General features: G+C 47.0%; 1 protein-coding gene across 1 annotated transcript; it reads right to left on the bottom strand.

The window, feature by feature from the left end:
- Positions 1 to 428: 428 nt before the first annotated feature.
- On the bottom strand, positions 429 to 2467 carry Tob1 (transducer of ErbB-2.1). Its single transcript, NM_133317.2, has one exon. It carries the CDS (start codon positions 2315 to 2317, stop codon positions 1217 to 1219), a length of 1101 nt encoding a protein of 366 aa, NP_579851.2. The 5' UTR covers positions 2318 to 2467; the 3' UTR covers positions 429 to 1216.
- Positions 2468 to 12202: the final 9735 nt, after the last annotated feature.

Below are 12202 nucleotides of genomic sequence, written 5' to 3'. Positions count from 1 at the left end.
ACCCCCAAAATCACAGTATGTAGATGTTTTACTGGGAAAAGAAACAGACATGAACATTCCCAACTGTGCATGGGTTTAACCCTAAATTCTAGCTACAGACCATGGCTGAATGTAAAAGGTGAAGGGTTTTCTAGCATTTCCTGACTTCCTTCTCACAATTTAAATAGATGCTGAGGGATTACACGACGTCCTCCTACCCCACGGCTCTCTCCTAGATGGATGCTGGAGTAGAGGTGTGCACGTACCACTGACATTCATAGGGTGCTGGGGATTGAACCCATGGCTTTCTGCTTTTGAGGCAAACACTCTACCAAGCGCCACCGATGCTCTGGCAGAGCCCTGCCTTCCATTACTGCTCCCTGACTCAGCGAGCCACATCTTCCTTCTTCATGAGCACAGGCTTTTAGCAAAAGACCACATGATAGGCATTTTTAATTTTAAAGAATTTTAATACAAACTTAATATAAACTATTTCAGTCCCTCTTAACATGTAAGACACTGACTCAAAATACTTTTATACCGTTTTTTTTTCAAGTATTGCACAATATAGGTACAAAATTAATATTTACGATTACATTTTCTTCCATAATATATAGCAAAAATCTTTAAACCTTTAACAGAAAATACATTTTTTTGAAAAAGCAAATATTCGTACATTTTAATTCCACCACTAAAGGAATATCCTGTACACAATTTTCAGAATAGTTGATGTCTTTAAGATGGATATTTTACAATTTCAGTAAAAAAAATACAACATGAAGCCGCTGCCACAGATCACTGTAGTAAAAAGATAGAAATGCAATACCGTGTCGTAGAAACAATATATATATGTATATATATATATATCCTCTGATAGTTTACAAACTTTGTACTAAATTAAATTATACAATTAGAAAAGACCAATAAACCCACTTATTAGTGCCAATTTTTTATATATATATATAAAAAAAAATCAGCCATGTCCTTGCTATATCTTAAATACTGTAAGAGGCCATATCTGAAAGTATACTTTAAAATATACAGTCAGTATAAAATAACATTGTGCTTGGTTGGCAAATGAAAAAAGATGCATGTTTTATTTTGTGACCAAGCTTGAATGTATCCTTACTATAAGCTTAAAAAAAAAATCTCAAGGAGGCAAAAAAAAAAAAAAAAGTCCCCCTTGGGCCGATGCATTTTAACTTGTACGACACATGTTCTCTCTTTTCCTGTTTTTTTAGTTAGCCATTACGGGCTGGAACTGCTGGTTAGAATACTGAATGTTATTTAAGCTAAAATTCAAGCCGTCTACGAAAGACTTCTCGTTGAGGCCTCCGTAGGCCGCAAACACATCAAAGGCATTACTGTACTGGAGGGGACTGAGGTTAAGGGGGCTGTCACCTGGGAACATTCCATTGGTACTACTACCTTGACCCTGCATGTTAGGAAAAATAAATTCCTTGGCATTGGGAGAAAGAGCAGAGGTTTGCTGCTGCGGCTGCTGCTGCTGCTGTTGCTGCTGCTGCTGCTGCTGCTGCTGCTGCTGCTGCTGCTGCTGTGGAGGTGGTGGCGGCGGTGGTGGCTGGGATGGCGGCTGCTGCGGCTGCGGCTGAGGCTGCTGCTGGCTGCCCAGGCCCAGCCCGTACAGAGAGTGCATTGAGGAAGAGATGGCTTTCTGCTTCAGGAGGTCGTTCACATTGACATTCAGGCCCAGGCTGATGGGAGAAGTGCGTGCTACCTTGCTGCTACGGCCACTGTTCTTCATTTTGGTGGAGCCAAACTTGGTGGCAGCAAAAGTGGCAGTGGTAAAGGTTAAAGGCTGAGTGGACCGGGGCATGAAGGTGGGGCTGACGGCAGCAGAATGGCCAAAGGGAGGCGACGGCGAGCTGGACACAGAGGAGGCTGGGTCGCTTATGGGCATGAAAACCTGGGCCTCAGGGTTAAAGCTGTTCTTGATCTCCTTATCCAGCTCACACCCGTTCTCATTACTGTCATCTACGTACAGCACCTTCACTGGTCCCTTCTCACCGATTTGGTAGGAAACCTCAAACGGGTCGATCCACACGCTCAGATCCTGCGGCAGATTGCCACGAACATCGTCAATGTCCAGACCACTCTCTTTGGACGCTTGCTCGATCACCGGGTCCACCTTCTCCCCTACGTGTATGCATCTAAACCCTGAGCCTTTGTATGGCTTCTCAGGATACCAATGCCCTTCATATTTCTGTTTAAGAAGTCTTTCAAGTTCTTCACCAAAAATGTTGACACGTCTCCTGGGAAGCTTATTGTACAAATAGGAAATAATAAAATTTAGTGCTACTTGAATTTCAAGCTGCATAGCTGCGATGCCACAAAAGGTAGGTTTGTTTCAACTCCTCCACCAGAAAAATAAAATTTAAAAAAAAAATCAGTTTGTGGCAGAGAAACAAATTCTCATTCAAAGTGCTGGTACTAGAAGATTATCCTTCAACCTTCCGTGGTCTTGTTCCTTTAAGAAAACAAAACAAAAGCAAACACATCCAAGTGAGCTCAATGGACTAGCTCCAAAAGCTTTTTACCTGAAGCAGTTTTATTTTTGAAAGTGTCTACTGGGCTAGAAAGACTGGAAAATACCGCTACAGAATAAAGGAACAGACCACAAAACAATCTCTTGCTAAAGTTCAAGACAGGTTTATAGTTAAAACAGCACTCTAAGCGATTACACACCGTTTGGGAGCAGGACTTAGGGAACCTCCAGAGTATGTATCCTGTCTTTCTAGTGTTTACTAACGGGTACTGCACACTCATCCACCCCCCCACACTCCACTTGTACAAGTTGGTCACTAGTTTCCTTGCTGGTCACCATTTTAGAAGTGACTCCCGAGTTCCTTTTGGAAACATCACATTTAAATCTGCTTTATGTTAAATATTGGGAAATGTTATTAAGTTACAAAAATATTCTGAATTTTCAAAGTGTATGGTACAAAAATTAAAGGTACTAAATGGACTGTTACCTTGGTAAATGAAACCAAATTATCCCCTCTACATTTAACCATGCCAAGGGTTTTCACACAACTTGCTCTTCTGGGAGCCTTTTTCTTTTTTTATTGTGTACTGCCTCCTCCTACATTCTGAAATTCCTCTCAGCTGCAAGTATAAGAAAAACAAGCAGCTTAAAACTCTTATTGATTACTCTGTTTAAAGGGCAGAGTTTCTGAGTTTCGTTCTAATTTTCAAAAAACCATCTCCTTCCCTCTTCGGATAAACGACAGTCCCTGGAGAGGTTGGAGGGATAAGGTCGACCTTTAAACGTTTGCTGGATCAGCACTGGGTGGGGATAAGAAAAGATCAAGGGCAAACAGAGGTATTTCCAAGGGAGAGCTATTTGTACAACGAGGTTGATCAAAAAGGGCATTTAAAATAATCAAACTGGTCTTAATCTGTCTGTTCCATTTGCCATATTCTTGGTGACAAAGGGCAAAGAATCTTTCCTGTAGCCCCCAAACTACACTTTTCAAGCCGAAACCCAAGTGCAGGCAGAGAAAGCAGATTCAGCTGGATTGCTTAAAGGTGCAGCCGAGCCCAGACAGGCTGGGTGGAAGGTGGTTTTTAAAGCAACGCCTTAACATAGGACTGTGAAGAATTACATAAACAGCCAGTTGGGTCTCATTAGATTTCTGCTCACAGCGCCGGGAGCCCGAGCGCTATAGCAGCAGCAACAGCCGGAGGTGGTGGTGGAGGAGGAGGAGGAAGAGGAGGAAGACTACTAGCCTTGCTCCGGGAGGAGGAGCTCGGCCGGGGGAAAAGGAGAGTAGGCTCTCTAGCCACCCCAGGGACGCGGCCCCGGGCACCGGCAGGTCGCGGGGCGGGCCGCCCTGCCTTCCCCTCCCCCGCCGTAACCTGACCCTGCCGTCCCCCCCTCTGCTCCCCGCTCGAGGCTCCTGGGACCTAGCCAGCATCCCGGAGCACCGGTCCCGGCCCGATCCCTGTATCCCGGCGCTCCCTCCCCCTGCCTGGGCGCCGCTGCCCCCACCCCGGGTGCTCCCTCTTCCCGGTTGCCGGCCGGCCGCCGAGCCTCGGGACCCGGTCCCCGGAGCCACTCCATTCCCTTGGGTCCCCGCGGCCGCCCCTCCGCACCCGGGCTCGCAGGACGCTGCAGCCACTCCCTCGGCCCCTAGCCGCCGCCCCACTGTACTTACAGGCTGCTCCGGAGCTGCGGCCGCCGCCGAGCAGCGGCTGGGCGGGGGAGAAGGGGCGGCGGGCGGGGGCGCGGGTGGGTCGGGAGCGGCGAGGCGGCCGGGTGCAAGACGTCGCCACCGCCGGACGCGCGACGGACGCCTCGGGCGGGCCCGGGAGCTCGCTGCTCTGGCTCAGGGGTGGCGGGGACGGCAGGCTTACACAAGCGCGCTCGCTTCTCTATACAGCCCGGTGGCCCGGCCCTGCGTCCCCGTACAGCGCCCTCAGCGCGCCGGGCCAGAGCTTCGCTCCTTCTGCCGCGGCGCGCGCCCCGCCTCTCGTTTTATAGCCTCCTCCCCACCCCCAGCCTCCGCGGGGGTGCGCGCTGCTCGCGTCACAGTCCCGCCCTCCCCACCCGGCACCCCGGGGCCGCGCCGACTCCGCCCCTGCCCTGCCCCCCGACGCCATTGGCCAAGTCCCGCCTGCCCACGTCAAGACAGCCGCTGATTAGATGGTCACGCCTCCCGAACGCCGCTACCACCAATCATCTGACAGGCCCGAGAGGCCGGGGGCGGGGTTAAGGGGGGCCTTGGAGCGGGATTGGAGGAGGGAGATAGGGGTGGGGCGGCAGGGCGCCGGAGGCCTGAGGGGGAGGGGGAGAGAGGGGGAGCAGGTGGCGACCGGGCGGAGGCCGACCGGGAGGGGCGGCCGAGGCTGGGGGAGGGAGGGCAGAGTACACGGAAAAGGCTGCTTCCGAGTGCGACTGCGGCTGAGGAGAACCCCACTCTTGGGCGAGCTATCCTGTGGGTCTCCAGCCCACCCCGGGGTGACCCGGACTCGTGCTCCGATTCATTGAGTATTAATCCCCGCAGGACCTAGGCCAACTGCCACCCCGAGAGTGACAACTGCAGAACCTGGGGGCGGGGAAGGGAGGCCACGTTGCTGCACCTCCCGCCCAGGTGACAGTTTAACTGCCTCTGCAGCCCCCCTGGCCAGATTTCCCCGGGTCACCTGGCAGCAGCTCGGACATGAGGGTTGCTTGAGACCGTAAGAAAGAAATTGTCTTATATCAAAGATCCCGGAGAGCGACGCGCTGCCAAACTGCCTATGTGACTGTGTATGCGCCCACGCGTGCATTTTGAGGGCTTTCACCCAGGCCCACAAAATAAACACGGTGCCTTGCTGAGGAACCTGCTGGTTTCTGAACTGTGCACGGGTGTCTAGGGAATGGGGACGCAAGAGACTCCAGGAGCGCGGAGAGGCGCCGTTTCCACAACCTGCAGCCCAGAAATCCGAGTTAACGTCGGGAGTGGAACGGGGCGTTCCTCTTGGCTAAAAATAATTACTCACAGGTAGCAACGATGCCTGATTGGTCGCACTGCACCCCAGCGGCCAGGCGATTGGCTGTCTGGTCTCCAGGAGACCGACGTCAAACTCGGACTGTGTAAAGGCGAGAGAAAGTCGAGGGGGAGCCACGGAGAGGAGGGGGGAGAAAGCGCAGCAGTGAATGAAAGCCCAGGGCCCTGCCTTCCCCTTCCCTGTCCTGGGCATTCGGGGCATGCTTCCTGGAAAAAAACCGGTCCCAGTGCTGCCTTGCCCTTTAACACTGCAGGGCGGGCATTTCTACGCCTCTGTCTAGAGGTTAAACCGCAACTCACCGTCTGTGTAGACCATCTGTACCACCCAGGGCACAAACCCTCATCTATGCGACCCGCCAAGAGACTTCGTTTTATGGATGCAAAAGTCTGGATGTAGCCTTTTATTTTGCACTCGGACCTGCTTGCGTGGGTTTCCACCTCCTCTTTTAGAAGGAACAGCTTTGAGAAAGGATATTTCTAAAGTCTCACAGCATGTGAGAAGGGGAGGGTTTGTGGAATGGGCTGAGGGGTGGGGTGGGGACCGGTCAGGTGACCCATTTCTTGTTCATTGCACAGGTTCCTAAAACTTGAGTAGTGCTTTTTTTTTTCCTTAAGAACATAGAAGTTTTACTCAGAAACGCTTTAAACCCTGTTTTATTTTTAGTAATTTGGCTTTTTAGTTGCAGAGTGGGATTAGATTGTGAGAGCATGGTGTTTAAAACTGAAGCATCTGGCAGCAAAATATTTTAATATAAATTATTCTTCCATTGTTTCTTCAGCTGTGCGGTTTTGCTTTTCTAGAGTGAACGTTACGTTAATTTGTCACAGAAATAAGGCATTTTTAATTTTGTAGTTAGGCACAGAAATTGCAAGAATCTAGGTAAGATATTTTGGGAATGGCTTACCAAGAGAAACACTTTATCTTTCATGTGCCCTAGAAGCATAATTTATTACCATTAGGCAAATGTTACTGTACCAAACGCTCAGAATTACAGACACATGTGCTGGGCCATGTGTCTTGATTTGTAATTTGGAAAATATATCACTATAATTAGGGAGCATATTAGGCTTGGCTGAGATTAAAATGTCTCACTAAAAATAGATGAATCATAATTTTGTTAAGCTTGTGTATACTTTTCAAGAATTCTCTAGAGAAAATGAGCAGGTCTCTTTCTCCGATTTCTCCCCTACTGAATTTCTCCAATCCACGGTCCCAGATATAAAGTGCTAAAGCACTTCCTCCTAGGGACTGGTTAAGTATCAGTTACAGTGAGGCTGGGGATTTAGCTCAGTGGTAGAGCACTTACCTAGGAAGCGCAAGGCCCTGGGTTCGGTCCCCAGCTCCGAAAAAAAGAACCAAAAAAAAAAAAAAAAAGTATCAGTTACAGTAACTTGAAAGTGTATGAGTTAGCATGGTGACACACACCCATAAGTCCTAGCACTCAGCTTGAAACAGGAGGATCACAAGTTTAAAGCCTGCCTGGGCTGCAAGGGAAGTTTCAGGCTAGCCTGGGGTACATGTTTCAAAAAAAAAAAGATAAAAACAGACCAAATTATGGGTTACTTCCAGAACTCTTGAGGGTGGAGGCAGGGAGTATGAGAGGGTTTCAACCCAAAGGTCAACTATAACACTAATTTATTCAAGTCTTGCACTTTAAAGGGTCCCTCGCCGCAAATTACCACCGCTTATCAGTTGCTTTAGAATTCTACAGCAGTGTAGACTGCTAAATCATCACTTAAATTCATATAAATTTATAGAGATAAAAATATCGAATTCAGGCTCCAGGCAGTGTCGCAATCGAGAGAGTCTCCTTAGGAACTGATGACTCAGGACTGTAATAACATGTACTCAGAAGGCTGAGGCAGGAGGATCGAAGTTCAACGATTGTCTGGGTTACAAAATGAGTTGAAGGTCAGCTTGGGCAACAGTGAGACCATGTCTTAAGATAATTAAGATAAAAAAGATCTGGGGCTGTAGTTCAGTAGTATAAGCCTATAACCCCAGTACACCCAGGAGTCTGAGGCAGGAGGATGGCAAGTTAGAAGCCAGCCTAGATTGCATAGTAAGACCTTATCTCTACAGTACCTTTGGTTGTGAGCCTAGCCTTTAATGGTGGAGCCATCACTCCAGCCCCCTATCTCTACAATAAATAAATAAAAGATAAGTGCCTATCTTGTGACTGGCATAAGCATTTGCTTTCCCTTTGCCTAGCACATGAAAAGACCCTACTAGATTCAATCCCTGGTATCCCAAAGTCAACAAAGAAAAGAAATAGTGCTCCCTAGAAACTCCAGTACTCCCTTTCACAACCTTACATCTTTAAGGAATCCTGGAGGGGCACATTATAATAAAATTAACACTGGTCATTTATATCATAAATTGCATCAGTTTAAAGTGTCCTGAACTGCGTGCGCGTGTGTGTGCGCGTGTGTGTGTGCGCGTGCACACACACACACACACACACACACACACACACACACACCCTCATCCTTATTTCTGAGAGGAAACCATCTTTTTCTGCTTCCCCATCAACAGAATCGAGATTAGTAGAGAACCACCAGGATACCCAGAGCATTTGAGAGCTGACCTTTATTCGAAAATAAGGCAACATGCAAGTATGTTGCTATTTGTTACCCGTTTCTTCTTACATAGTTGTACAGCACAGACCATAGATAGACATTTTAAAATTAACAAAAAAATACATTGGATGTGGTTGTACATTGCTCTAATCCTAGCAGAAACTGAGGCAGAAGAAGTCAGTCTTGGTGAGACTCTCACAAACATCATTTGCTAGGAGCTATCTGTGGGGACTCCAGTACTTGGGAAGTAGAAGCAGGAGGATCAGGAGTTTGAGGTAATCCTAAACAACATAGTGGGTTAGAGGCCAGCCTGGGCTTCATGAAAATTTATCTCAAAACAAAACAAGCCCATACATACTTTCTACCAGGCAAGGAGGCAGAATACATGCAATCCCGTTCTGACGGAGGCTAGGCACGAAGATCACCAGATGAAAGTCAGCTTGGAGCACATATGGAGAACCTATCTTTATCAATCCAACTTACAAAGTCACCGTAGAGTTATTACCAACACAACTAGTTCTTTCCTAATTCTTTCTCAAAGGATGGCAATGTGGTAGTGTCTGAGGAAACGTCAGTGTGGTTTCCTGGACTTTCTACCAGAGTTTGTAGAAGGCCAAACCTTCTTCAGAGCAGATTCACTCAGTTAAGTGTAACTAAAAGATAAACCAGGTAACTCTGAACCACCCTATTCATCTTTGGAACAAACAATCCCACAGAGGCAACTCAGGCCAAGAGGAAACTCTCTGTCTCCCCCGCCCCTTATCCTGGTGAGCTAACGTCTAAGCCAATTCTTGAAGTGGCTCTCCAGTAGCCGAAGGTGTAGGTTTTGATTTTGGCGAGAGATGATAGTGCAGATTCTAGGAGCGACGTTGTGCTGAAGGCATCCTGAGCACAAAGAACATTTATTTAAAGTTCTCCAAGAGCAAATGTTATTAGAGTACTTTAAATACATTTTCAAGCACGGCTTGCATATGTTATTATGTAGCCTGGCTTACTAAAATTATACACAAACACTTGTGGCAGACTCTGGCGCAAGTTCAGTGGATTCCCACGCCCCCCTCCCTCCTCTTCCTGGTCTTCCTTAACTGAAGAGGCTATACAAGGGTTAGTGCATTCTCACCCAGGCTTCACTGTAGTAGGGACAAGCACTGAGACCCTGTTCTACCAATGTCACACAAAAGTCAGCTGGAATGGATTTGGGCGAAGCATTTCTTTTCAAAGGGGTTTGCCCCAGTCACTCTTAGCACATAACTGTCCCCAAACCCCATCTATCATGGTAGAAAGCACCCATTGTATTATGCCTGCGAACCTTGCGGGTCAGGAATTCAGAAGGGCACGTGGACATGCGTGCCTTGCCTCTGCTCTCTGATGACTAGAACCTCTGTGCTGGGAAGACACTGGACTGAGAATCAAATGGAACGGATCTGTACAATGGAACTTTCTCCAAAGATAGAAAGAGGACACATTCGTGCTATCTAACATGCTAGCCACATTAGCTACAAAGCCCACGGACTGTGGCCTGGGCGGTTGAAGAACTGGATTGTTATTAAGTTGAACTTTAAATAACCACATGTGGTCAGTGATTCCTGGGTTGGACAGCACAGGGCTGGGGACTGCCGTGCTAACGCCTGGGTTGATATGACTCTAACACCAGGCTCAGCTGGCACTGAGGCTCTGTAGCCTCTAAACTCCCTGCAGGGCCTGGGCTTCTCATGGTTTGGCCACTGGTTCTAAGAAGAACCCTTCCAAGAGGGAGTTTCTGAAGAATGAACATACAGAGACAGCCACGTGGAGGCCACCCGGCCTCCTGTGACCCAGCTTCTGAAATCAAAACACCACCACTACCACCCCGTGAACACTGAAGTCACCATAGGCCAGATTCCATGGGAGGGAGCTAATTCTTCCTCTCCAGGGAACAGTAGCCAGGCATAGTAGTGGACGGCATAGTGGTGGACGGCTGTGATCTTAGTAGTAGGAGAGAGAATGCAAGACTCACCTAGACTATCTAGTAAGACCTTGTCTCAATACCTAACAGCTTGTGGGCAGACTTTAGCACCTCCCTGACATATACAAGGACCTGGGTTGAATCTCCAGCACTAAGAAATAATGAGTTAATAAACTATGGCAGCTCTGGTACTATCTTCCTGTCTCTGAGCATGGGTCTGCTGGAAAACCTCACCAGCTTTTCTTACAATCACAAAAAAAGGAAATGCAAGATAGCTACAGAAACAGGACCTCTCACCAATGCTGGTAACTCCCTAGGTCTGGTTTACTTTTAAACCCCTGTAAGTGTTCTGCAACTCACATTGAAACAAACTATACTCAGCCCAGACCAAGTAAACAAACCACACATACACACACAAAATTATCCCCACTGGTAACTTTTTTAAAAAGGAAACCAGAACTCAATTCTTAAAAGATCAAGTATAAAATATCTGGGTAAGTGAGGTGGTTCTGTGGTTACAGGGATTTGCCATTCAAGTCTGATGACCTGAGCTAAATGCTTGGATCTCATGTGGAGGTGAAAGAGAGAACCAGTTCCACCAAGTTGTTCTTTAACCTCCACAAAAGACATGTCATGAAGATTTCCATCGTTCCTTGCCTTGAATAATAATGTTTTTATTTTTTTAAAATGATGTCAAACCTAGAAATCTTCATTTTAGGAAATTTGTATCACAGAAATTTGGATCATCATATATTGGCCGGGGGGCAGGGGTGGGAACTAGGTAGGGTGATGCATGATTGGAAGTTGAGGCTGCAGGATCACAAATTCAAACCCTAGGTCACAAATGCAAGGGCATCCTGAACTATACAAAGAGGATGCTGTCTCAAAAAACGACAAATAAAAGTGGTGACCATGAGGAACACCCTGTTCTATTTCTCTGTGTGAGAGAGAATTCACACAGAAACACAGAGGTCCTAGGAGGACCCACTCTGTCACTCTCTGCCTTCTTTTGACACTGTCTCTTGTCACTGAATGTGGAACTAGACCGGCAGCCAGCATGGTCCAGTGGTCCTTCTGTCTTTACTTCTCACAATGCTGTGGTTACAGGTGTACAAACAGCCACTCCTAATTTTTTACCAGAGTGCTAGGATCCACTGAACCCGGGGCCTTGAACTCACACTGAGCACTTACCCTCCGAGTCCTCCCTCAGCCTCTGCCTGCGGGTCACTCCACATCAAGTTTTCCCTGACTCTGGTTTTTGTTTTAAATGACTGCCCACTACATCCCCTTCCGAGGATTTGCAAAAATTCATTTAGCCATTGTTGGACATTTGCTGACACACTATACTAAACATTTTTATGTAGACATCTTTAGTTATGGCTCTGATTATTTCCTTGGGGAATTACCTAATCAAAAGGGAGACTGTTTCTTCTCACTCTCCCCCCACCCCATGACTAGTGACTAAAGTCAAAGCCTAGTGTATGTTAGAGTAGCGCTCTGCTCCTGGGCCCCAGTCTCTTCTAAAGGGGACATTTTTCAAGGCTCTTAGCACAGAAGGACAACCACCCTCTAGAAATATCACACCCTCTTACACTCCCAGTGAAGGCCTATTTCAGTCTCAAAACGTTCCTCGCCAATATTTTTTATTAAATATTTTTCCAAGTACTCGGTTACTATGATTATACTTTTTTTGCTTTAATTTATGTTTTTTTTTTGTTTATGAAGGGTAGGCATGTTTTAAATATTCCAGGTATTTACATTATCATCATCATCACCATCATCATTATTATTATTTCTATGACTACTACTACAACATATCTATGTGGGATGAGAGTATGGATGCATAAATGCCTCAGTGTACATGAGATGACCAGGGACAGCTTTGTGGAGCCTTTTCTTTCATGAGTTTTAGGGACTGAACTCAGTTGTTAGGGTTTCTCAACTTTCCCAGAAAGCACTTGACCAAATGTTTGTATAAATTTTTTTTTCAGAGCTGAGGACCGAACCCAGGGCCTTGCGCTTGCTAGGCAAGCGCTCTACCACTGAGCTAAATCCCCAGCCCCTGAATAAATTTTTTAGTCTCTGCCTCTTCTCTGTGACAACCATGGTGCTTTTCAACTTGGGGAAGATGTTGCACATTGCAGACTAAATACATGACCGGACATGACCCCAATCATAAACATTG

The sequence above is a fragment of the Rattus norvegicus genome, chromosome 10 (assembly GCF_036323735.1).
Source record: "Rattus norvegicus strain BN/NHsdMcwi chromosome 10, GRCr8, whole genome shotgun sequence".
Lineage (NCBI taxonomy): Eukaryota > Metazoa > Chordata > Mammalia > Rodentia > Muridae > Rattus > Rattus norvegicus.
Note: the sequence above shows the minus strand (reverse complement) of the source record. Positions and strands in the feature narration are given on the sequence as shown.